The 26655-nt window shown below is 41.9% G+C and overlaps 1 protein-coding gene and 1 long non-coding RNA gene across 5 annotated transcripts in view; one reads left to right on the top strand and one right to left on the bottom strand.

Annotated features, from left to right (window-relative positions):
* TRPM3 (transient receptor potential cation channel subfamily M member 3) overlaps positions 1 to 26655 on the top strand; it is a 940843-nt gene that overhangs the window by 614657 nt on the left and 299531 nt on the right. For 2 of the 4 annotated variants that reach the window (XM_078675754.1, XM_078675752.1), the window contains exons 11-12: positions 13003 to 13038; positions 13199 to 13339. In XM_078675754.1, the coding sequence (XP_078531880.1) occupies positions 13003 to 13038; positions 13199 to 13339 (177 nt within the window). The remainder of the gene's footprint in view (positions 1 to 13002; positions 13039 to 13198; positions 13340 to 26655) is intronic. The other 2 variants (XM_078675756.1, XM_078675753.1) reach the window with 1 other exon arrangement.
* LOC144818387 (uncharacterized) overlaps positions 1 to 26655 on the bottom strand; it is a 206155-nt gene that overhangs the window by 76275 nt on the left and 103225 nt on the right. The gene's annotated exons all lie outside the window — the stretch shown is intronic.

Below are 26655 nucleotides of genomic sequence, written 5' to 3'. Positions count from 1 at the left end.
CTCCTGCGCCTTGCTCCTTAGAAGAGTTTAAATGCACAGGATGTCACACCTGAATAATATTATAAGCTGATCATACATCCTGATTTGTTAGCAATATCTAAAGTGATCTTCTCGTTTAAGGTCTGCCCTACAGCCAGCTTACACTAACTGGTGAGAGCTACCTGATGGAAGCTATTGCTACCTCACAACTCACCACACACACCAAAAACATAACATGCGTTCACATAATCCTAGATTGATCTACAAAAAGGGATTTTTGCACATTCTGTCATTGTCTGGCTAAGCAGACTGTCCATCGTTGGTATCAGCCCATGGTATTTTGTGTATGTGCATTCTTAAAAAATAGCACCTCTCCTGATTTGGTGCACAGAGTAGCGGCTCCTGGAGGGAGTGCTGCGGGGCGGTGGGCAGGGTGGGGCAGGGTCAGGGTGGGGATTAGTAAACTCCGGCATACAGCCGAACCGAGGTAAATAAATAAATAAATAAAACGAATTACATTGTGCACGCTGCAAAGCCAAATGACGATGCAGAGTGTGCATTGTAATTCGTTTTATTTGTTTATTTATGTACTTACCTCGGTTTGCCCCCCCCCCCCAACATTTTTGGGGTGTTTTAAAAAAATGTTGGGGGGAGGATCCAGAAGCTGCAAAATGCTATCAGGCTGCTGTTTCGCATTCCCTTATTTTCATATTTTTGCTTTACTATTCTTCCGTTGCCTTTTCCTATGTCAAACAGTAAAGTAAAAACAAGCATTTGCAATACAATAGGTCTCTCCTTTGGGACCGTATACATTTTTAGCTATGAAGCATATTATCCTACATTTTAGCCTCCTTTCCTAATTGGCTTAATCTAACTGGTTTCTTACTAATGAGAGCAACAGGTGGGAAGTGGAATGGGATTAGGAGTACGCAGCATGTCTCAGCCCTCAAAGCTGTCTGCTCAGCGTCAGTGTTTTCCTGGCCTGTTTCCGGGGCCCTGGCCATCTTTGGTGCTGTTTGTGCAGTCATCCCCTTAAGATCAGGGTTCAGAAAGTTGCAATCTGCAACTCTCCTGAACCCAGTAAAAGTTTAGTGATGCGCTATTTGGTAGCGTGAATGTATGTGTGTGTGTTTCTTATATGTGTGTGCATGCGCAGGAGCACTTTTATCTGTGTGCATTTGAGTGAGATGAGTGACTGTTAATGGTGTCTGTGGGGTTCATCTTGCAATTCTAGTGTAATTGACAAACTCTAAACCTACCACCCGCTCCTAATATAATACAGGAGTAGAAATATCTGTGTAGAATCTTCCACAGATGAATCACAACAGGCAGAAAGCACCTGCGCCTAGATTTGCTAAACATTGCACAGGAGCCTAAGCATCGTTGCACAACTTTGTGCTGTGCCTGTGGGCCTCTTCAATTGTGTCAATTGACACTAAGCTTGTGGCCTCTTTGCACCATGTGAGAGCCTGCATTAGTAAATAACACCCCCCCCCCCCACTCACCCCAAAAGAGACCACCTAATAGAGAAAGTTCCATTAATGCAAATAACTGGTAACATAAGTTAACATAACATAACAAAAAGGTACTTCTTTGATATTTGGAGAGGGGTCAGTCTCTTATGAAATGCCTTACGTAAAATAGATAGGATGGGTTTTTATTTATTGAGAGAAACAAATACACAGGAGCAAAAGCACTGCCATAAAATGTCATTTCTTCTGTTCCCACAAGGTCCACCTGCCTCATACCATGAATCATTTCCAGGACTGGTTTCAGTACTGTCTGAATGTTTCAGAGTAAAAAGGCACAAATGAAAGTTACTCAGGCAAACGCCTTGCATTTAAGAAGTCATGGCTTTTGTACAGCAGCAACAAAATTTCAGTAAATTACTGCAACATGAGCACGTAAAAGTCAACTTCACATTTTCATTCAATGCACTTCTTCCGTGCCCATACACACGTTTTTCATGGGCTAACCTCAGATTCCATCTTTTGCTTGGAGCACTGGTCTTTATTTCTGACTTAGCTTATCTGATGGCAATACATTTCCAGTATAGTTAAACACCAACTTAAACTCTTATCCTTTTTCCTGAGGGCAGTTCCTTCAGAGACTCCCAAATGATTTCTGGCTCTCATCTGCACTGGATATTCCCTTTACGCACTTTTTAGGTCTCGCTACCGATGCAGCGCATGCGCTGCACGCGTAGCGAGACTTATTGTCGCCGGGTAGCTCGCGAAGTGAAGACAGGAGAGGTGCACGAGCTTATTAAAGCCATTGCAGTCAATGGTTGTGACCGCGCGCTTTAGGAGACACGTGCTGTGAACGCGTGTGCTTTAGGAGACACGCGATGTGAACACGTGCGTCTCTTCTCACGCTCTCCCACACTTTCACTTTCACAGCACGTGTCTCCTAAAGTGCGCGGTCACAGCCATTGACTGCAATGGGTTTGGTAAGCTCGTCAGCAATGCATCCCCGGACTCAGATAACACCCCCTAACCCTGCCCCCACTACTCTGCGGCAGAACTTGCTGACGGTGCTGGTGCGGCACGAGTGCATACAGACAACCTGGTCTCGCGCCGAAGAGCTGCGCTTCTACGCCAAGCTTGTGAGCACGGGACTATGGCCGACGGTTGGAAGCTGCAGGCAAGTCTTTATTTGTTCCCCTGTGAAATGGATCCGAAAAAAGGTGGAACACTTTGGCCGGAAATGGCCTCATTCTGTTTTCTATTCAAAAGAAAAACATCAGGACATGTTCATTTCTCAGGAGAGCTGCCAATTTCCAGGCGGCCTGCTCCCCCCTCCTTAAACTTGTAAACTCCAGGGATGGTTACTGTGTGGGGGACACGGGTCGTGACGTCACTGCAGCCACGGCCTGGTTTATATACTCTGTGTCCCCCCCCTTTCATGTGCTTTCAGGGATGCTGCCCTGCTTGGGGTATTGATTCCAATGTCCAGGCGGCCTGCTCCCCTCCCCACACCTTAACCTTGGAAACTCCAGTGGTGATGGGGACGCGGGGTGTGGTCTCTTGACTGAGGGATACAAGTTGACTTGTCAACCGTCTCTCCACGCACAGCACGGCCACCGTAGACCCTTAGCGCCCTGACGCTCTCCTGTAGGTGCTGCCTTGAACTTGGCACTGTCTTTGTGGCGTCATCATCCCCTGGAGCGACTCCTGGTACCAACCCCTGGAGAGACTCCTGGTGTCAGCCTCCAGAAGGACTCCTGGTACCAACCGCTGGAGAGACTCCTGGTACCAGCCTCTGGGACCACTCTCCAGAATCAGTGTCTCTAGAGTACCTCCCCGGTACCAGCCTCTGGAGTAATTCCTTGTGACCCGACTCAGAAGCGACTCACCCCCTGCCAGTTTCTGAGTGTCCCTTCTCTGCCACCGTCCGCAGCAGTACGCTTCTGCATCCACCACCCCGCTGGCTCTTTACTTTCTCCGTTTTGCCGTCTCTGTATTTTTTAGGTTCCTCCCGTCTCTCTGGCTGGGATTTTAATTATTTCAAGGCGAAAACCTGTGTTTCTCGCAAACACTGGGCTAGGCGCACGCTGAATCACACGGACCTCCCCCACCTCCTCCTTTTTCCATCATCTTTTGGTTATGGAAAATGTCAAATCACGTCACTGCACATAACCCATTTAACGATTTTGGAAAAAGGGGGTGGTGATGGACAGAGTTTCTGAATGATGCAGAATACTCTTACCAAGTCAAGAGATCATGGTTTTAATCCATCACCTGTTTTTTAGCTCATTGCACCATCCCAGCTCAGAACCTGGCTATATGCAAATTAGTCTGTTCCTGTCCCAGTGCATGATGGGAACAGGGCAAACCAAACTACCAAGCCAATTCTTATACTGGGAAGGAGACAAGCTTCCGGGGACCGGTTTCTGGCATCACAGCCTTCGTCGGCCCGGCTTGCTTGAATCCTGATGGTTCAATGAGCAAGGGACTCACGTTTGAGTATACCCTCCCACACATAGTGTAGATAAAATCGATTTTGGAAAAAGGGGGTGGTGATGGACAGAGTTTCTGAATGATGCAGACCATTTAACAACTGGTGTGAGGGCGTGATCACCGCCCCTTCCAGCCCCTTACAGGCTTCTGCATTCCGGCTCTCGCTGCCTTGAAAAGTCTCGGGGGCACCCGCCTCATTTGGCAGGGGGTACACTCAACGAGTGAGCCTTTGGGGTCCCGCATCCCCAGGGCACATTGTCACCAAACCGACAAGTTATGGGAATGCGCGACCCACTGGCCAAAACCCAAGACATGTGGGCATAACTGAAACTCTGCATAGCGATGAGAAAACTCAGTCAGTTAACATGCCTGCTGCGGTCAACTGCGCGTATTATGCAGGTTCCAATCGCCTAGTGAGTTAATACACTTGCTGCACCGATCTTGTTTGTTAGGTTGCTGTGTCGAATAGGTGCAGCTGGCCGACATTCGAAGAACACCCTGCACCCACACTGAGATCGCAATTGGGATACCTTGGGCCCAATTTTCACCCTCCAAAGTGGTGCAGTATATCCTCAGTGGCACCTCCTTGAGATGACCACCCTGCAGCCACCCTACAACTTCGAACGATGCACCGTGCCCACACTATACCCTCTGCTATGGCGCTTTGCACCTAAACCCACTAGTATTGTGCTTTGCACCCACACTAAACCCTCTGGTATGGTGCTTTGCACCCAGACTAAACCCTCTGGTATGGTGCTTCGCACCCACACTAAACCCTCTGCTATGGCACTTGGCACCTAAACCCACTAGAATTGTGTGCACCCACACTAAACCCTATGGTATGCTGCTTTGCACCCACACTAAACCCTATAGTACGCAGCTTTGCACCCAGACTAAACCCTCTGGTATGGTGCATCACAGCCACACTAAACCCTCTGGTATGGTGCTTTGCATCCACACTAAACCCTCTGCTATAGCGCTTTGTACCTAAACCCACTAGTATTGTGCTTTGCACCCACACTAAACCCTCTGGTATGGTGCATTTCACCCACACTAAACCCTCTGCTATGGTGCTATCCACCTAAACCCTCTGGGATGGTGCGTTGCACCCACACTAAACCCTCTGCTATGGTGCTTTGCACCTAAACCCTCTGGTATGGTGCATTGCACCCACACTAAATCCTCTGCTATAGTACTTTGCACCTAAACCCTCTGGTATGGTGCTTTGCACCTAAACCCTCTGGTATGGTGCTTTGCACCTACACTAAACCCTCTGCTATAGTACTTTGCACCTAAACCCTCTGGTATGGTGCTTTGCACCTAAACCCTCTGGTATGGTGCTTTGCACCTACACTAAACCCTCTGCTATAGTACTTTGCACCTAAACCCTCTGGTATGGTGCTTTGCACCTAAACCCTCTGGTATGGTGCTTTGCACCTACACTAAACCCTCTGCTATAGTACTTTGCACCTAAACCCTCTGGTATGGTGCTTTGCACCTAAACCCTCTGGGATGGTGCATTGCACCCACACTAAACCCTCTGCTATGGTGCTTTGCACCTAAACCCTCTGGTATGGTGCTTTGCACCTAAACCCTCTGGTATGGTGCTTTGCACCTACACTAAACCCTCTGCTATAGTACTTTGCACCTAAACCCTCTGGTATGGTGCTTTGCACCTAAACCCTCTGGTATGGTGCTTTGCACCTACACTAAACCCTCTGCTGTGGCGCTTTGTACCTAAACCCACTGGTATTGTGCTTTGCACCCACATTAAACTCTCTGGTATGGTGCTTTGCACCCACACTAAACACTCTGGTATAGTGCTTTGCACCTACACTAAGCTATTGCCTGTGTAAATTACAATGTCTTTTAATTATGTTTTAAAACCCAAAATAAAAGGCATAGCCATTTACAATGCCAATAGCTCAAACTCAATTTTTATTTAGCTCTATGTGCGTGCAATTGGGAGCGTCTTAACTTAAAAAGATCTATCAGGGCTTCAGATGAGTAAGCAAGCAATAAATTACAGCATACCAACCAAGCAATAAATTAGGAAGTCTTTACAAAGTGACTGAAAAACGAAGATTGTGATGTGATGGCCATTATACAGCAATAACAAAAATAAATTCGGAAATCACTGCAACTTAAAACGCATAAAAGTCTACCTCATATTTTCATTCAATGCAGGGCTTCCGTGCACATCCACACATTTTTTATGAGCTAAACTTACATTCTATGTGTTGCTCTGCAGAGCTTCAATGCCCAGACAGGAGATAGGGCAAAGGAGCAGAGGGAGGAGCCTGGGAGGCAGGGGTTTAACGGTACAGGAAGAACATGTTGCAATGGCCATTATACAGCAATAACAAAGTCATTTCAGTAAATTACTTCAACATAAAGCACGTAAAAGTCGACCTCACATCCTCACTCAATGCAGGACTTCCGTGCACATCCTCACATTTTTCATGGAATAAACTCGCATTCCATGTGTTGCTCTGCAGGGCTTCAATGTCCAGACTGGAGGAAGGTAGGAGGGAACCCCACTCACGCGGAACCAGGGTAATAAACTTATTATCAAAAGACAGAGGCTCCTGTGGACACTTAATGAAGTAATCTCAATGTATATGAGCACTATGGCAATATATTGGGTTATAGTGATATTGGAGAGAGAAGGAAGCAAATACACCTCTGATTTGTTTTTGAATCAAAAAAATATATATATAATCCTTGAAATGAAATACTGTTACAAAGTAATACATTTGAGCATATAGTTCTGAGTGAAAGGTGTCCCAGTGAAAAAACGGAACCAAGAAAATTAGTGACATGTGAGACTCGCCCTAATAACCATAATGGTTGCCGGTTTGTCACAACATACCCATGCACAAACGTTCGCATGTGTCATGATGCAGGCAAGCTGAACCCTAAAAACTCATAACTACTCATACTACTACCCATCCCTGAACCCTAAAAAATCCCTTACAATCTCTGACCACCTCTGGCACTACCCATCCTTGAACCCTAAAACTTCTTAATACCCCTTGCATTACAAATCCCCGAACCCTAAAACCCCTTATGACCCCATTCACTTTCCATCACTGAACCCTAAAACTCCATATTACCATTTAGCAACAGCCATCCCCGAGGCCTAAAAACCTGTAACTATCCCTACACACTACCCATCTCTGAATCCTAAAAATCCTTACTACCCCTTGCCACTACTCACCTCTGTATCCTAAAACCTCTTTGCTATCCCTATACATTGCACATTCCTGAACCCTAGAAACTCCATGCTATCTATAAACACTATTCATCCCTGACCCTTAAAAACACCTTACTACCCCTACGATTAGCCATCCCTGAACCCTAAAACCCATTACTACCTCTTACCGCTACCCATTCCTGAATCCTGAAAGCTCCCCACTACCCCAATACACTACTGATCTCTGAACCCTAAAAACTCCTTACTACCCCTTACCACTACCCATCCCGGAAAACTAAAAACCTCGTACTACTCCATAGCGCTATCCCTTTTCAGCACTAAAAACTCCTTACTACCGCTATAAGCTACCCAGTTCTGAACACTACCCCTATACACCACCAACTACTTACCGACTTTTTGTCCTTTAAATTGTGAATATTACCTCATTATAGTGATAAATGTGTTATAGTAAATGTGTAGTAGTTGTCTCTTAAATGGATGCGGTGTAGAAGTAAATTAACCCATACACACCACTTCATGGAACACACAATGTGAGCATACTAACAGCATACCACTGCGAAAGTCATGTGATTTGGAACTGAGTCAAAGAGACGTTCAGCTGTCTGAGATCAGGCCCAGATGGAGTTCTTGCTCCTTGAGGTGTGGCTTTCTATGCAATCGATGAAAATACACGTGCCTTTGCGAATCACATTGTGTTATATTTTAAAAGCTATTTTATGTCATCGACTGTTACTTTTACTACACACAGGTTGCCTGCAGGAACACTATCGACTTTTTGTCTTGAGACACTTATCCCCACACGCATGTAATAAATACTGTTCGCTCATAAGTTAGCTGTGCTTATCTATGAACATATAACTCCATCTAGTGGTCATTTTCAAACATGCCAGTTCAACTTTGGGTTAAGAACCTGTATTTTATTTTCCTCAAGAACGCTAATCAAGAATCACACTTGTAAAGGTTTAAATTGCCCGACACTAAAGTTGAGCACAACTGATGTCATACACAAATTGTGCATCTTACTGGCGTCATAAAAGAAACGTTTTCAAAAGACAAAAAGGTTAATTTCACGCAAGTTTGTCCAAAGGTTTGCAGTCGTACTTGTCTTTTGCACTGATGACTCGTTTATGTTTAAACGCTATGGTTTACAAAATTGTAAGAGCTGCAGTTGACCAGCAATCAGAAATACCTCCTTTGACAAACGCATCCATGTATTGATCACTTGTAACATATATTCGCCAAACAGAGCCATGTTTAATCCATCCATGGAAATCAATGTGCTCAGAGTACCATAGATAAGTAATTACCGGGGAATTTCCATGCTCAGAAATACTGAATATTCTAAAACACACAGAATAATGCTTCTTTAAGCTTTTCGGTTTGTAAACTTTGAGACGTTTCACATTTTGTCTGAAATCACACACTCTACTGTGATCAGAGATCAGAGCAATGCTGTGCAGTTACCAAGGTGGTGCATGACTACGTAGGGTGGCCAAAGCAGGTCTGAAAGAACTGGGCAATGTCAGAGTCAGGATATCCATATAATATAAATTAATGTATTTATGAATCATGCTCATGTTCATTGCTTACACTTAAAATCTGATTTGTCCCTGGCCCTTGCGGAATAAAGATGGACACTTTATTCACCTGATGCTGGTGGACAACTTTTATGGTTCTTGCCTTCTTTTTATGCAAATGTGTAGCATTAACCATGATGCCACACTCGAGCCACAGTAAACCATGAGCACGGCACAAATTGCTACAACATTACACATATACAAAGCCATTTCAGTTCTCGTGTTAATTAACTAACGCCTTCCTCTCTATTCTTAGAAACATCCACTATTCATCAATTTTAAAGATTGCTTTTGCTCTCACCAAGATGTCCTGCATATGATCAATGTTCTGTGAATATGGAGAACATGTCAAATGTAGGCTACAAGTGGCAACCTTTGAGATGGTATACACAGACCGTAATTAGGTCGTGATTGCTCAAAATACATCACCACCATCAAAATGTGCTATGCAACGTGTCAGCAAGGCTGGAAAGAAAAAGCCAAATGCGCATTTAAAAAGAAAAAAACAGCAAATAAAAATGTCATTTAAAGCTGTAGTAACTCCATATTTATTTAGTTTTTAAAAATATTTATTTATTGACATTTTCAAATTGGTTCAGCCATGATCAATATCTTGACATATAGCAGTAATCATATTAACCTATGGGGCAATATCGATAACACAACAATAACATTACTTCAGGACACCTGGTGACTTGGGAAAAAAGCATGTTATATATAATATAAGTAGATCAAATGTCCCCAGTTCAGCTTCAGCTTCCCTGCAAGGGAGGTGGTTTATATTTATACAACCCCCCAAAATAATGCCATACATACAGATCCGTTCTTATAATAGTAATCAACAATAATACAATCAAAAACGTGTGTAAACAATCTGGGTAGTTGTAGGGGCGTAAGTGGGGATTCAGCGGTACCATCCGTATGATAACAGAAAGAAAAGAAACATTGGGGTAGTTTCAAGGGCATTTTCATATGGCTGCTAATGAGCGCGTGCTCTCTGCCTGTCTGAACTCAGAGCGTCTAAGGGCGGTGTACCGTCCTGTGCGCAGGGGTAGTAAGATCTCACATCAGGGAGCAACTGGGCTAATAAACACATAGCCAGTGCTTTAAATGGGCCGGTACTCGCCGGTACGGAGTACCTGCACTTCCGAATTTTTGTGCCATCAGTACCGTCACTTCTCTGGAGCCAGGGAGACTACCAGTACCGTGATCGACAGCAAGGCAAGCTCAGGTTAGGTTTCTCTTCCAGCAGGGCAGAGGCCGCTCTGCTTCCGAGGAGCTAGTAATTAACTCGGCTGAAGCAGCCTTTTGCAGATTTGCTGGCGGAAATTCCAGCAGCACCCATTTGTATGGGCCAAACTGCAGGGCTTGGGACACGCTGTGATTAACAGGACAGGGTCTCCAGACAGACCCTGCACTGTGAATCAGATGCGAGCAACCATAAGGCTACATACATTAAATCAAATTAACCACATTTTATTTAGGATTCAATTTTAAGAACCTGCCTGAATTATTTTCTATGGGAGGATGTTGCAGTTCCTGTGGTTCTTCATATGTGCTCCCTGGAATATGGTCGAGCCCACCCCGACCTTTAGGAGTTGGGGTGAACCCGATGATATATCATGTCACTACTAGAGTGAGTGAGGGTTGTATAAATAAAAGGGTCACTTTACCTTCCCACCCACAATGGTGGGTGTGTTGCCACCCTGTGTACTGACCACCCTCCATTTCTTCACTGTTTCCAAAGGAGCCATCAAGGTTCCAGGGGGAAACTTTTGTGTTTTTGAGTATATGTCAGGGAGGACGTATCCCTTCAATCCTTTTCATTGAGAACCTCTCTACCCTCCTAGGGTTCCCATTCGGCTTCCCTAACCTTGTATTAAAGGCCCCCCTACATATCCCTACACCATGTGGTAGGTACTGCATGGTGCCTGCCATACAGTGCAGGGATATGTGTTGGGTGTCTGTGTCGTCTTCCGGTGGCTGCTGCAGAGCGGAGCACCCACCACAATACAAAACATGGGCAATGCGACCGCCACAGTGGCAGTCGCATCCTAATTTGCCCTGTGGGACCGCCGCCTTAAAGATGGGCGGTCCCAAATACGAGCCATCACAATGACCCACATAATTTGGAAATTGAAGGATAGAGGCATTGTTTTCAAACATACATTGAATGGTCAGCAATCCTTACTGCCACTACTACAGAGACAGAATATGCTGTATTCCAGAGTCCAAGCTGCTACTGAACATTAATTACTGACAGTCTGATCTTTTGGGATGATTTTAATATGCACAAGAAAGTAGCGTTTCTTGTCTTGAGGGCCAGTTCTAGGCAAGATCAAGGCTAGTGTAACATTGCCAGTGGAGAGATAAAGTTACATTGCAGCTGAGGCCCAGGAGGAAAAGGGGGCCCGCTATGGGCCTGAGTCACTTTCTGCCTGCCTTTTTCATGGTTGGTTAACCACCTTGAAACGGCTGGCGGAAACTGACATTGTAATCCCACGGCGGTGCCTGAGCAGGCACCGCCACCATTGTAGGGATTACAGTCGATCCGATAGGCTTCTTGAGCCCGTCGGATTAGTGTTGGACGGTCTCTCTGCCCGCCATCCTAATGCAGCCCGTTGGATTAGTGTGGGGTGGTCTCTCCAGCAGCCGACCATCCGCCCGCCATCCTAATGCGGCGGGCGGTGTTGCATGGTTCGATGCTGGTGGGACCGCCACAGATGGCCTGACGGTCCCACCATCATCGTAATGAGGCCCTTAATTCGAATTCTAGAAACTGCAAAACAGAACAACTAGTGTGTGGACCATGAACTGAGCAAGCAGAACTCTAAAAGGAGTTTGTTGTTGTGTGCTGTGCATTAAAAGAGTTACTATCCTCTCTTATAGCCAGCAATTTCTAAAGACCAAGGTCCAGTATTTCCGGTGATCAAATTGGCCACATTTAGCATTTTCTTTTTTTTACTTGTGCCCATGACACATTTTTAGGAAAAACATGTTGGTCTGTGCTATTGTGGTGAGACATATTGAATGCTAGCCAATGACACCATTCCTAACTAACCTCAAACCATGTGTCTTACTACCAAGTAATGGGCTAGATTTCTTAAAACACTGTGCCTTGTGCATAACATAGTTTTAAGAATGGGCCCAACAGTATTCGCCATGTACGTTGTCTAGTAAAACTCAACTGTTGACAGACAGTTCTTACTGTATGCTCAACAATTTCAGTTGGAATTTGATTGAATTGAAGTGTGCCTCGTTTGTGACTGAAAGCCCTAACAGCTTTATAACTACGTGGGTTTTGCGTTAGATGCTGTCTAATTTTACAACATTCACACGATATTTTCTGACAGTAAGATAGATGGATTTCTCAGACCATTTTGTGACGGATGTTCCGTAAAGTAAAATAATCTCATATCTTGCAAGACAGAAGACACTCACGGGAAGAGAAAGGTAAGGAAAAAACATCCTAAAGATGCCCTTCATTTTTTAACAAAAGGAGTCCTTTAGCACCCGTGCCACTTTAGCGTTCCAAGGCTTGTATTTCCTTTAGTAAGTGAAGCATTGTTAAAAATAGTTTCATAAACTACCACTTCCCATGGAGGGATTGCTTGAAAAATAACTGAAGAGAAAGTTCCAATGGATGAATAGCCACTTTTGGTTCAAAGACTATTTCATATTGAAATATTGACAACAAAAACTTGTGCTACCAAAAAAACATGGCTAAAATATTAAGGAACATATTGAGAAGGTAAGTGCATATAGGTAAGTATAGATTTACTATTCTTAACCCCACATCACAGTACCTTGAAGATATGGATATCATCAAGGTACATATATTTGGAGTTAATTGAAGTAAACCTATACTGATTTATATAAACTTACCTTTATATTATATTGGTTCATTATATTTCCACAATATTGTAGTAGAAAGAAATTCTGGAGTAGATATTAAGGTGGAATACGTTGGAGAAAGTGGATTTTGAAAGTCGATAAGCAAAAGAAGTTAAATGAACTGATCTTTCCTCCTCAAGAAGTCAGGCAGACAGTGGCTCAGAAACTATGTGCCACTGGGAGCAATGGAAAGAATATTTACAATGTAGAGTTCTAATAATAGATGAAAGAGCATCTTTTTCCAAGTGGTTTCCCTTTTTCAATACTAACCTCCTTCCATCTGTAGAAACAAACTGTCTTTTTTAAATTTACTAACACATGTTGTTATCAATACAATTTGTTACACTTTCTTATTTACTTATGTCTTCTTTCCAAGCGAGAATATCCAGGTTTCGGTTGGATCTATTTTAAGGTGAATTACTTACCCAGCATACTACATTCATTCTTTTCCATGCATTCCCATTTCCTTTCTCTAAACTAGTTAATGAAAATATCTAGTAGTCTCGGAACTAACCAGTATCCTTGTCTTATGTGTGTTTGCTTGTTTGTTTATCTGTGCATTTGTTTGATAGGGAAACCTACCTCCAGATTACAGGATCAGCTTAATTGACATCGGCCTTGTGATTGAGTACTTGATGGGAGGAGCTTATCGATGCAATTACACTCGCAAACGCTTTCGAACTCTCTATCACAATTTGTTTGGACCAAAGAGGGTAAGAAGAACAGTATTTTATCTAGAAACATGAAAGTCAGTTGTCTGCAAGTCAAAGCAAATAGTCTGAAGTTTGTTTAGTAAAGCAAGTAATTAACATTTATGGCTACCAATGCACCTTCACGTAGTATTTAATGATTTCTTCACTGTGATGCGCAGTGTCTCCTCATACTTCCATTCACCTTAACAAATTAGCACCTTCATGGGAAATGCTCTTTTTTGTATTAGCTGGCAACATCTCAATGAAGTCCTTCTGCTGGTAACTGAGTTCTGGCAACACTGAAGTGCCAATTACTCATTGGACCCTAAAGAACCCACTTGCAATCTCCATTATCTCCACCTACCCAGATTTTCCAAAGCACCAGTAGTGGTAACTTTGGAGCAGCCCACAAGCACTCACAATTAAGCCCAAAATCCTTTATTATGTAATGACTTTCTACCGTACCTGATATTCGACTAGCATTTTTGGTTGCCTTTCTTCTCCATTAGACCAATGTACGCTCCTAGAGGACTCATTTTTAATGTATTCTCTTAGCACTTTTCTTTTCTCCCTGTTCCTCAGTGATCACATTCTACACATGGAATCCAGTCTGCCAACGCCAATTACCACTTTATGTTGTCTGTCCTTATCTATATATTTATGATTGTTTTTGCTTTTGTTACCTTTATACACAATGTATTGGGTGTATTTATAGCTATTAGAATGCAAACAGCATCTGGCCCCTGTCCATTATCTTGAGAGGAGACAGAATCCTGTCCTCAATGTGGGGCCAAATTGAATCGTTAAGGTGTCTGTAATGTGGGTGCTTATTGCAAGGAAGTGATGTAGCTCTTTAACAAGACGAAGAACTATTTTGCCACACACCAAATTTCCTTAACTAAAAGTTCAATACCCCAAACTGGTGGAGATATAAACCAAATGTCCCACCCCTTCTTTCTGGGCAGCCCCCATATTGGACACAATGACATCTTATCAAATCACGAAAATTAGCCAGGACCAGTATCCGGAACTCAATAGCTTACATGGGCTGGACTATTTTAAAGGATAAAGTCAAGAAAAATATATTTTTCTCTTCAAAATTCCTAATTTTAAAAAAGTTCCAATTTATCGAAAAAGTTCAGGTCACTAGGGTTTTACACAACCAATTTATAATGAGAAATTAAGTTAGCATCCTTCCTTAAACTTGTGCTTTCCACATTCATGTACTTGAATAAACTATGAATGTTCCTTTCCGTGAAGAATAGGGCGACCCTGGTACGTACAATTATTGGAACTAATCTGTACTGCTGCTGTTACCTTTTTTATGGGAACCGCAGAATGTTCGTTGCAGTCACAAAAATTCAAATGTTGCTATTATGACAGTTTCAAGTCTTAAGCACTGGCTGCATAACGGCCCTGTCAAAAAAGGTTTAGGGGGCCCCCTAAAGTGTGATCTGGGACCAAGGGGAGTAAGGAGAGAAAATATGACAGTGTCCCATGAAGACAAAATGTCAATGGAGAAGAAATACCTGTTCGATTCAGGTTCTTCTTCAACGAGTTCTATTACTGGACGCAACCACTAAGTATCACAACCAATGCTTAAGTCAGGTAAATTTTAAGAACACCATACAATAACGTTAATATCTATAGTAAAGATAAAGTTTTTGTGACAGGAAAAAAGATTACATAAATTTTATTTAAAAAGGTAAACACAAGTTTATTACACATATTTCAGAATACTGAAGACACAAACTTAATACAAATTAAAAGTACATTTTGATACACCAAAGTTTCATAAAATGTTAAAAATGTTCTTGAGAACACAGGTCGACGCGGCGTTTCGGTTTAAAAAACCTTCCTCAGAACTCGTTGAAGAAGAACCTGAATCGAACAGGTATTTCTTCTCCATTGACATTTTGTCTTCATGGGACACTGTCATATTTTCTCTGCATAACGGCCCTGCACATTGTAACTTACACTGGCCTCTGATTGTGGATAGTGTGAAAAAATTAGCATTGGTCACAATTTAGAAAGCCATCAATCAAGTCAGCCCACTCTTGCCTTAGGAGCAGGATTTCTGCACACCATCCAGATGCTCATGGTACCGCAACCACTGGAGGTCCCCCTCAAATATAATAAGAATACGTTGAGTGGTAGTCAGTTTCAGGTAATTTGGGCCAGATGGTCGAAGGACCTCCTCTAGAGGTAAGAAAAGCCTCGGGATTAGTGCGTTTTGGGAAAGGTCTACAAACACTGGGGTCATGCAGTGCTTAATTTGTAATAGAATAAGCTTCAGGCTGAATGTTTTGCTCAGAAGCCTGCAGCCTGGGCTGTTGAAGGTTGAGGTGCCAAATACCAAGGCTTTGTAGTCTTGGTTTCATCTCATGCCTCTTTAATCTCCCACCAGACTGTCACTGCCCCTTTATATCACTCCTGTAGGCTCTTCTCATTGTTACTATCTCTCTTAGTCATGTTTCTTTTCCATCTTTCCCTTTCCCTTCCTCTTTCTTTCTCCTCGTATGCTTTCTCTCATTTGCTCTGGGCAAGGTCTATTGAACAAAAATAAGTGCCAGTCTCCAAAAATGAATGCCGGTGGGCCCCCCCTGCAACCACCACCTCACGTTAAGCACAAGTCATTCTGTCAGGGACTGTGAAGGTTAACACTCTTGCAAGTGCATGTGCAAAATTACATTGGACATGCTAGAGGGAAGCTTCAGGGAACGCTAGGGATCTTCCAGGTAGCTGATGCTCCAGTGTGTGGCAGTGATCCCAGTTACCTTTGGAAGACTGCCACCACTGAATATACAAATGAGGGAGTCATTGGGGGTGTCTGAGAGGTGGATCTTGGGAGAATACCTTTGTGAATTGACTCATTTAGCATCCAGTACTGCAATCCTACTACCAACAACCGGGCAAAGTTTTTTTTTTACATAAGCGCCTTCACCTCCAATCCATATCAGTGCTATGGTTAGGAGCACACGCTGTCAACTTAAATTACTCTAGAGTATCAGACAGATCATTCCTGAGCAAAATCTGAATACCTTTGTAAAAGATAAAGAAGATGGTCAGTGAAATCAGGGGTCGGCGTAGGTAAATGCCCTAATTTCTTGTTTGTTTATTCATAAAATTCCAGGACACTTCATCAAAGATTATTTGATTTATAGATACCATGATTAAATTGCTTCTTCAGATATAGCTTCTCCCTTGTAGTGGAGAAACAGGGAGTATTTCAACCTTAAGTCAGTTTAGTTGTTGCTACAAAATAATTGGTAAGGCACCCATCCACAATGCCCACCAGAGGACTGCCATCAATGGCTCAGAGAGTTCATTGACCGGCAGTGTGAGTATACTTTTGGACCCATGTGCGTGTCTAGATCAGGAGCAGAAGAGACTTGTGCAGGGGCATGCACTGGCCTGCCAGGATGGGCATGTTGGTCACATTGTCCCTCTCCATTCATCATGGTCTTGTTCAAAGTAGATTTTTAGTTAATGTTTAAGGCACCCATCTTCGTGGATCACTCTTATAGCTTTGAAATAGGCATGTGGGTCAAAGATGGTTCTTTGTGCTTTAGCTTCCAAGATGTCGCTTCCACACTGTGTTCAGGAGTGCACTCCCTTTGAACTTGCATGTTTTTTTTAATCTATGAGGGTTAGGCTGAGGCAGAAAATAGACCACAGCATGAAATTGAAGTGTCCACTATTAGCAAATCAGGTAGGTAAAATAGTGACCCACGTTTGCATATTCGGGTGGTTTAAAGTTGTAAAGAGAATCTGAAAAGCTTATATAGATATAGGAAACTGCATCCACCTGTGCTTGCTGCAGGCAGTGTCTGTGGTAATATCAGGAAAATCAACAACGAAAACGGCCCGCCAGACCATAAACCAGACAAAATATAGTCCCCCAGACCTATCAGATGAGCCCTACTGGAACTGCCAGATTGCCTTATAGGTGAGTATGCCTCTGCACACAGTAAACACAGTCTCAGCATGTCCATCTACTGAAAATCCAGACCACAATGTCAGCCTTTCACTCATCATCATCAAGTCTATGGGTGCCCTGCCCATCCAGTTCAACAAGTGAAGTCTTCTGACCAGAGTGCACCTGTCTTTGAAAATACTACCAAATTGCTGCTCCTGTTTGTGGATGCCTCAAGCATCAGGTACAAAGCAACATCTAAGTATTGGAGAACGTGGTCTGAGCACTCCGAGTCGGGCCTCGTGGAAAAGAGGCTTACATCATTTTTGCAGACTCTTCGCAAAACAGGTGTGGGGATGGGTGTTTGGACATAATATCGGAAAAATATTACTCTGATACAAAAATATTGTGTAAAGAATATCAGGACATCAAAAATGTAGTGAATAGGAATATCGAAGGTAGAAATGTTGTTTTAGTATTGCTTTTACTATCATTCTAAAAATATTGATGCAGAAAATGTAATTGTATTTAATATAGTTTGTGAGTGTTAATGAGTTTGTAATGTAGTGTAGTTTGTTTGATTGTATCTGTTTATTTTTTGTGCTTTTAGTAAGATATTATTTTACTTATGAAAATGTTTTAATTTGTATTTTTATTTGTAATCATGTGAATAAACAACTATTAAATATATTTTTTTTGTTGCAGTAAAAAGGATTTTTGGGGGTTATGGGTGGGGAGATTTTCCAAAAATGTATGTTTAAAACTCCAATTATAAGGTAGCAATTTTAAATATATGCAAATTAATAATTCTGAATAAAGTATTTGACTGACTCATTTTAAATTTTCAAATATATTTGATTCTATTAATATTTGTAATGTATTTTAATTTGATGTTAATTAAGATACATAATAATGGGTTTAAATAGTTTTTAATAAGAAAAAATGTAATATTATAAAATATTAAAAACATAAAATAATTAGGTATAATAATTATGTTTAAATTATAAACATTACATTTCTTAAAATAGTTACACTTTGTATACAAATGTTAATTTTGTTTATAGAAAACCGAATTTTAATTTTCAATTAATTTATTTTAGATTTTTGTAAATAGAAAATTTATGTACATTTTTTTACATTTACAATTGCTACTTTTGTGTTATGAATTTATTTTAATTTGTTTGAATTTATGAATGGTAGTAAATATTTTGAGCAATATATTAATTTATTATAGAATTTGAAATAGTATTTTTTTAATTTAAAATATAAATATATATTTATAAAGGTTTTAAGTTTACATTAATGTGTTTTACATGCTAATTTTAGTTGACTGTATGTATAACAAAATATGTGAGAATATAGAGTATTGATTGTGTATGTAACATTTTGACATTGTAATATGTTATGTAAAATGTTTTGTAATGTAAATTTCAACTCTTGAGTCTCTAATACCTCCCCCGATTATGGTTAAATTGGAGTGGGAATTGTCACGCCTTTGTGTCCAAAACCTTCCCCAAATTGGTTTAGATTGGAGTGGCAATAGTAAACGCTACACCCTTATTGACCAACACCATCCTCCAGTTTGGTTAAATTGGAGTGGCAATAGTAAATGTCACCTCTTTAGTGACCAAAACATTCCCCCAATATGGTTAGATTGGAGGGGGTATAGTAACTCTCTCCCCTCTAGCGTCCAACATCTCTCCCAAACTGGTTAAGGGCCTCCTTACGAATGCGGCTCGTGGTGGCGGTCTGAACACTGCTGCTGGCCCGCCCATAGTATTTTGAGTATGGCGGTCAGACAGTCACAGGATTGCCGCATCTGCAGAGAACCTAACAGGGCCGACTGCCACTCCTGGCCATGGGGGTGCTTGCAAGAGCACACAGGTTGTGGCCCCTGTAATTGCACTCCCATTCCTGCACGGTGTGGCATGCATGACATGGTGCACGCCAGACTACTCAGAAATGTGCAGTCGGCACTCTCACTGTGGTGGTCTGATTGTTAGACTTTCTTATGAGCCTTACAGACCACCATCATGAGACCACTGCAGCACCGCCCGCCCACCATGGATTACACTCGTAATCTGGCAGGTGCGTGCATTACGGGCTTGGTGGTCCTCCTGTCGGTGAGGCGGTGGCTTGCCAACAGGAAGACCGCCAAACTCATAATGAGGCCCTAAGATTGGAGTGGAAATATTAAATGTCACCCCTTTAGTGTCCAACACCTTACCCAAATTGGTTTAGATTGGAGTAAATGTCACCCCTTTAGTGACCAACACCTTCTCCTAATATGTTATGAGTTTGGGGTGGAAATAGTAAACGTCGCCACTTTAGTGTCCAACACCTTCCCCAAATTGGTTTATATTGGAGTGGGTTTAGTAAATGTCACCCCTTTAGTGTCCAACACCTTCCCCAAACTGCTTTGCATTAGAGTGGGAATAGTAAATGTCACCCATTTAGTGACCAACACCTTCCCCCAATATGGTTAGTTTTATTTATTTGAAAAGTTTTATATACCACTGGCTAGACCCAGAGGTATCAGTGTGCTTCACATGAGGAAGTTGGTTAAAAAAAGAACAGTGTTACATGGTTACATTAGTTTCTAGATCATAACATAGCATAAAGAAAGACATTTTTAAATAAGTACATCTGTTGGTAGAGCAAAAAGTAAAAATAGAAAAACAAGTCCTGAGAAGCACAGATGGTAGAGGGGGAAAAGCAAGAGGGTAGAAATACGTATCAAGTCTAGGTAGTCCAGTCATGTCCTAGAGAATTTCCGTGAGTACAAAAAAGTTAGAAAAAGTAAGTCGAACAGACTGGAGGCTAAGAGGAGGTCAAAAAAGGGCGAATCATCAAACTGGAAGAAAAGGGAGCTGACCTGTGGCAAGGATCCGCAAAATAGAGGTCCGAGAACAAAGACCCAATAAACAAGATGACGGGAATGCGGGTAGAACTAAAAAGTTTGGGAAGTCAGCACGGGCATCAAGGCAACCGCCCCGGAAGAGGAAGGCAGTAGCTGAGCCGGGAGAGCAAGTAACTCGGGGAAAAAAAGGAAAGCGGGCTCAATGGAGCAATACAACAGCGTTGTGAAGTGGTCTATTGCTGCTTTCACATCGATTTTACATTCCTGTGCAGCTGGACGCCAGTAAACCGCGTCTCAGGTCCGGAAGAGTCATGCCAGAGGAGAGAGAGATCCTCCGCCATGTCCCCAGCAGCCATCCGCGAAGAAAGAGGATCCACTTTTCCCCAGTGTCTCTTCAGGGAGGCGGGGGAAGGAAAGCGACACAGCGGAGAGACGAGGAGAGCTATGCCCAAAGTCCAGCTGGGTAGATGACGGCTGAGGCAACGAAGCCGTAGCCAATCTTCTCTATAGCCGATCTAGCAGCTCCACCGGGCATCGGCCAAGATGGCTCGGTCTCCGCGGTCCGGGCATCAATCATGCCTTACTCCGAAAAAGGGTCCCAGTAGGTGATAGATAACAGGGGATTAGAGGCCAAAAAGTCCATCCCTCTCCGGGAGCTCCTGTCGGCCATCTTGGAGTTTGAAGTGGGAATAGTAAATGTTACCCTTTTGTGTTTAACACCTTCCCCAAACTGGTTTATATTGGAGTGTGAATAGCAAATGTCACCCCTTTAGTGACCAATACCTTCCCCCAATATGGTTAGAGTGGAGTGGGAATGGTAAATATCACCCCTTTAGTTTCCAACACCATCCACAAATTATGTATAATAAAGATTTGTCACACCTTTTTCTATTTTTATTTGTTTATAATGTTTAATTTTTGTATAGTTTTACATTTTGAAACATATATTCTTCAAGTAAATTTAATACAATATTTTTTCATTATAAAAAAATCAGCGAAATCATATTTATATACATTTGTTTTTTGTACATTTTCAACTCTTTTCATTTATAGCCGCCCCAAGAATGCTACCAGCACACTGCCAGCATGGCAGTAAACTTGTGTCAGTCGGGAAGCCGCCGGCTTGGCAGCATTCTCCAGACTGCGGACACTGCTACCTGGTGGTCTGACCACCAAGGTCGTAATAATGGCCTATGTGTAATTGTTAAATGTACTGGGATGTGTATGTCTTGGCATCTTCTTGGAGCCAGTGTGATGTCACATGCTTTTTTAGATTCTGCAATTAAATGTTTTAAAATGAGGACAGGTGGTAATTGCCCTGTTATGTGTTTGGGGACTCTAGGTAGTATATCTTTCAGGATTTTGTTTGTGAGGTTCTGGGAGCTAATGCTTGCCTCTCTAACATCTTGCAATATTTCTCTTACTTACACTTCTGTTACATTTAAGGAGGTGGTTGTGCTCTCTTACATGAAATACATCATTGTTTATAGTTGCCCTCCCATAGCATACATTAGAATAATATTTAGTACATTTCCAGTTTATATTTTCTGATGTTGCACTTTCTTGGCTGTAGATGTAACCAAAGTGATTTAATAGCTGCTTTCCTTTCTGTGAAATGATAAACTTGGTGGTCTCTGTCATTGTATCTGTAAGTTTAAGAACATAAATATGCATTATATTTTAACTTCGGCACATTTGTTATTAACATGTTAAAAAATGCAATTACTTATATTTTGTATACCTACATGCATGTTCTGTTGAGCTGTTGCACACCATTTTGCAGCTTTTCCGTTGGGGGTGTTTTAATGTGGAGCCGGTGGTTTCTTTTTGGCGAATGAAAAAAAACATACATTGCATTTTAAATGATACTAGGTTGATAGGTTGTAGAAGTTGAGATCGTTCAGTTTAGTTTTGTTTGCTATTCGGGTGAGTTTATAGTTTATTTATTTATTTATGTATACCTTCCTATATCTTTTTGCTGGTTTGTGATTTTCTGTCACTTTATCAGTTTTCAAGTTGTAGACTTTTTCTTTAGGATGTCTATATAACAAGATAACAGTTGGAGTGTGTGTTAATATTTATTTGCTATTTTAGATTTTTAAGTTTTATAAAAGTTGCATTTTAGTTTAAATATAAGTATTATTTACTTGGGTATGTCGCTGTTGAGATGTATATATTTCTTCTTTAATGGTTTGTTGAGATAATCCGGCAGAGTTTCCTCACCTTGCAGCATTTGTCATGTTTGAAATATTTAGCGGTGTACATTTGTGTGCCTTTTATATTGCTGATTTAATTGTTTTTTTATTTTATTGGTTGAAGTTGTTCATATTAACATTTTATTGGTTGGTTTAGTATACTTTAAATTTTGTTTCTAAGTTGAGTCATTCTATGGTAACCGCTAATACATAGATATATTTATGTTGGTGTTTCAATCTTTGTAGTTAACGCAAATTTTTAGAGGAATTTTATTGTATATATTTTAGATATTGACTTTTTCTGGGGTGAATGGCAAATATTTTGTTGATGAAATATATTTGTGTTTAATTTAAATATGTCTAGAACAAGTTGTTGTTTTATTTTAATTAATTGTTTTATGAGAAAAGTGTTATTTTATCTTTTTATTTGATTATTGAATTTGTTTTGGCAGTAATGGTGTAGTCGATATTGCTCGAATCGATATTTTTTACATATTATATGTTTATTTAAAAGTAACAATATTTCTGATATTTTTGTTTTTGTAAAAATCAATATTTATAGCAACGATGTTTGTGTTCTCGATATTTGTTTTTTTTATAGTTAGATATAAGGAGTTGATATTTTGGTTATCAATATTTAATTCCCTATATCTATATGTTTCTATATTTTATGGACCAATAGTATGTCAGATGTACATGGGGATGTCTGTGGGATAGATAAATAGTATGTGACTCTGCAGTACATTACTCAGAACTGGGATCATATATACCAGATCTCCTACATGCATTGCATAATTTGTAAATGAATGAGCGCCAGTGCCCAAAGCTCTACTCAGAAGCCCACGGTAAGAACAAATAAATGTCCATGCACTGAATACCATGGCTGCGTAGTCTTGAATCCTCCTCATGGCTCTTTAATCCACTATCAGCTACTCCCTGCCCCTTTATCTCACTTTTCTTGTCTTCTTCCTTTGCAACATTTTTTTATCTTTCTCTTCCTCCTTTCCGCTTTGTGTGCTGTTACATTTCTTGCACTCAGGAAATGTCTAAAGTCGAAAGATATGTGCCTGTCCCCAAAAATATGTGCTGTGGCCCCCACCGGCTACCACTTGCTCAAATTAAGAACTGCCCAGAGCCTGTTGTCATGGTGTTTGAATGCATGTGTCTAGATGCCAGGTGGTACACAAGGTTGGACTGTTGCAGAAAATAGGTGCGCAGGCAAAATAAAAGTAGCTCCCATTTGCAAATCAGATAAGCTAAAAGTAAGTGGCTGACATTCTGCAAATTGGCGCAGTTTTGAACTTGTAAAGACATACTGTACAGTGTTTTGCATGATATGGAGCACTGCATGCATTTGTGCTTGCTGCAGGCAATATTAATTTTAATATCGAGGAAATCAACATTAAAAACTGGCCCACTATACAACATACAATAAAACAGGCCCACATTGTGCCAAAAAACTGGCCCATACACTGACCTGCCAAACCACCCCTTCAGGCACTGCCAGAATTCACTGTAGACCAGTCTGACCCTTGTGGCACATTACAGGTGCCACATACATCTGTATCGTTTCAGTTCTATGTATTTTAAGCACTTATTGCACAGAATTGTAGCACAGATGGCTCAGGGACTGGAGAATTAAATTCCTTTCGAGATAATTTTGGTTTACTTTCTGCAGATGGAAAGGTTTAAATGAACCTTTTACTTACCAGTTATCTTCATTACTCCTAATAGGAGTCCTCCCCGGCCCAGCATTAACAAATGGGTCGTTCTCCTCTTCACGACAGCCCATCACACATAAAACAATTATTTTAAACATCAATACAGAATTCTCTTCTCTATGTTTACCATTATTATTTAAAACTCCCTTGTCCCCTCTCCCACTTCCTCTCTCTGTAACAAGTAAGCAACACAATGAAAGTGCCTACATAGGGAGGGAGGGAAGCAACTGGTTTCGGAGGACTCCTAATCGAAGTAATTAAAAGTACTGGTAAGTAACAGTTTCATGACCTGCTCATGGAGTCGCCCTCATCCCAGTAATAACAAGTGACAAATTCACATGAAAAACCATTTGCACCTCCATTGACTGCAATTTGTTTTTATTTACATCATTGCTGAGGAAATCTAATTGATAATGTTTTATGAATGCATGAGTAGAGGACCATGTAACATCCCAACATATTTCTATCAAGGATACCAATGCTACCTTGGCCCAAGAAGTCAAAATCACTCAAGTTGAATGTCTCTGAATAGAACCTGGAAGCAGCACACCTTCATCCGAGTTAGCCTGAAAAAAGGCCTGACGGATCGATCTACTCAAAGTATTCTTTGATTCTTCTTTACCTTTAACCACAGAGCCATGGGCCACAAAAACAGATGTTGAGTCCTGAAAGAGCAAGTACGGTCAAGATAGCACAAGCACAACTTCCCATGGAGAAATGGGAGTATGGGACCGCACATTGTGCGTTCGCATTGTAATCATGCGTTCGGGACCGCCAACTGGATGTTGGTCAGTCCCAAAGCCGCGATGGTGTCGGACGGGGGCAACTCCGAACAACATCAGAATCGTCCCCTAGTTCTTTTACTATCAACTTCTATGTAATTTAAAGGGTCATTATCACTTTTGCCTCCGACCTGTACAACAATCTGCCGACATTCAAAACCCGAGCTATCTCTGTCCTCACTGTCACTCGCATCTCCTTAATTCACTTTCTGTTTTACATTCTTCATCCTGGAGACTGGCTCCAAATGCCCCTTTTTCTTACAATGAATGCAAACTGCTTTGGGGGCAGGACATGCTGTGTCATTAGCAAGATGTCCTGTCCTATGACACCTGAAATATCTTCTCTACTTCTTAGATACATTCTTTGAGTTCCCCATGCCTTTATACTCCCTCTTCTTTACATCATCCTTAACAGACTCTTTAGTCCTACTCCCACGCCCAACAGCATGTACATCCTTAGAGGAGTCTTTTTTCATCACCTCCATACATTTCACGGAGTACTCAATCTTTTTAGCAATGAGCATCACCTCATCAAGGGTGGGCTCATCTCTGGGCCACAGTTCATCTTGCACCTTCTCAATATGACACCCCAACATAAACTGGTCCCTGATTCTTTCATCCAATAAAAAAACAAACTTGCAAGAGGACGCCAAGCATCTTTAGTTGCATAGTTTTCTGTTGACTCCCCCTCTTTTTGCACTCTTTTAAAAAAGAATAATGTTCCGTATGCAAGTTTCCTACTCATTCAGATCAACAGCCTCACTCTCCGGCACTTCAGGAAGGTGATCAAATACCTTCTGTCCTTCTGAACCAAGAAAGTGAAGCAAAAGTGCTGTTCGACCCTCACATAGCGCACAAGCACTTTTTTCCATTTCGCCCATTTATTGAGCGGATTTCCAGGACTATAAAACGGAGGCGCCGTGACATTCTGAATTGTGTCAGAAGAATAATGGCCTTATTACCTACCCTAAAACCCCTTAGCTTTTAAATATAGTTTTCAGTTGAAAAACATTAGGCACAAGCTATTTTAGACAGAAACCAGCACAACAATTGGGGCAAAATACCCTTTGGAAATGAAAGTCTTCGCATGAGAGTCAATTTGCTGAACAGCAAAATTTTCCCCTAAAAGATATGGGCAATGATATACTTTTGAATTAGAGAAGGGGCGTGCATATCACTGTGTAAATATAGGTACTCAGTGATACAAGAGAAATACAATGCTGTTAAGGCATGCCTATCACTGTGATATACGCACAGTAGCACGAAAAATCCCCAAAACCAATAGAAAATTTATTATTGCTGGTTGCCTTACAAAGTACTCATTGTGGCATGTGCATCACGGACAATATAGCTGATTTCCGGGTGAGGCACATAGGGGCCTATTAGGATGGCGGACGGACCTGCGTCCGTCCGCCACCCCCGAGGTGGAGGGAACGTCCGCAGGGGCTGCGGCGTTCCCTCCATGCAGATTAGGATGTGACCGCCACCCTGGCGGTCACATACCCTATGTTTAACATTGTGGCGGATGCTGCTTGAAGCAGCGCCCGCCGCAAGGTTAAAAGTGAATGCTTTGCATATGCATGCACAAAGCGGCAGGCACGTGCGGTGCCTGCCGCTTTGTGCATGCATATGCAGGGGGGTACCATAGGTAACCCCCATGTGCACCCCCCACCCCTCAACACCCTGGCGGCTCGCAACGAGCCCCCAAAAACGAAAGACCACATGCTTTTCCACGGCGGAAAAGCCGCCACGGAAAAGCATGCCTTCTGCCACATCCTAATATGTCTGGCGGTGTCTGATAGACACCGCCACCATATCAGAGCTTTTCCGCCGCTGTCGGAATGCGACCGCGGCGGAAAAGTG

Source organism: Lissotriton helveticus, chromosome 2_1 (assembly GCF_964261635.1).
Source record: "Lissotriton helveticus chromosome 2_1, aLisHel1.1, whole genome shotgun sequence".
NCBI classification, from domain to species: domain Eukaryota; kingdom Metazoa; phylum Chordata; class Amphibia; order Caudata; family Salamandridae; genus Lissotriton; species Lissotriton helveticus.
Note: the sequence above shows the minus strand (reverse complement) of the source record. Positions and strands in the feature narration are given on the sequence as shown.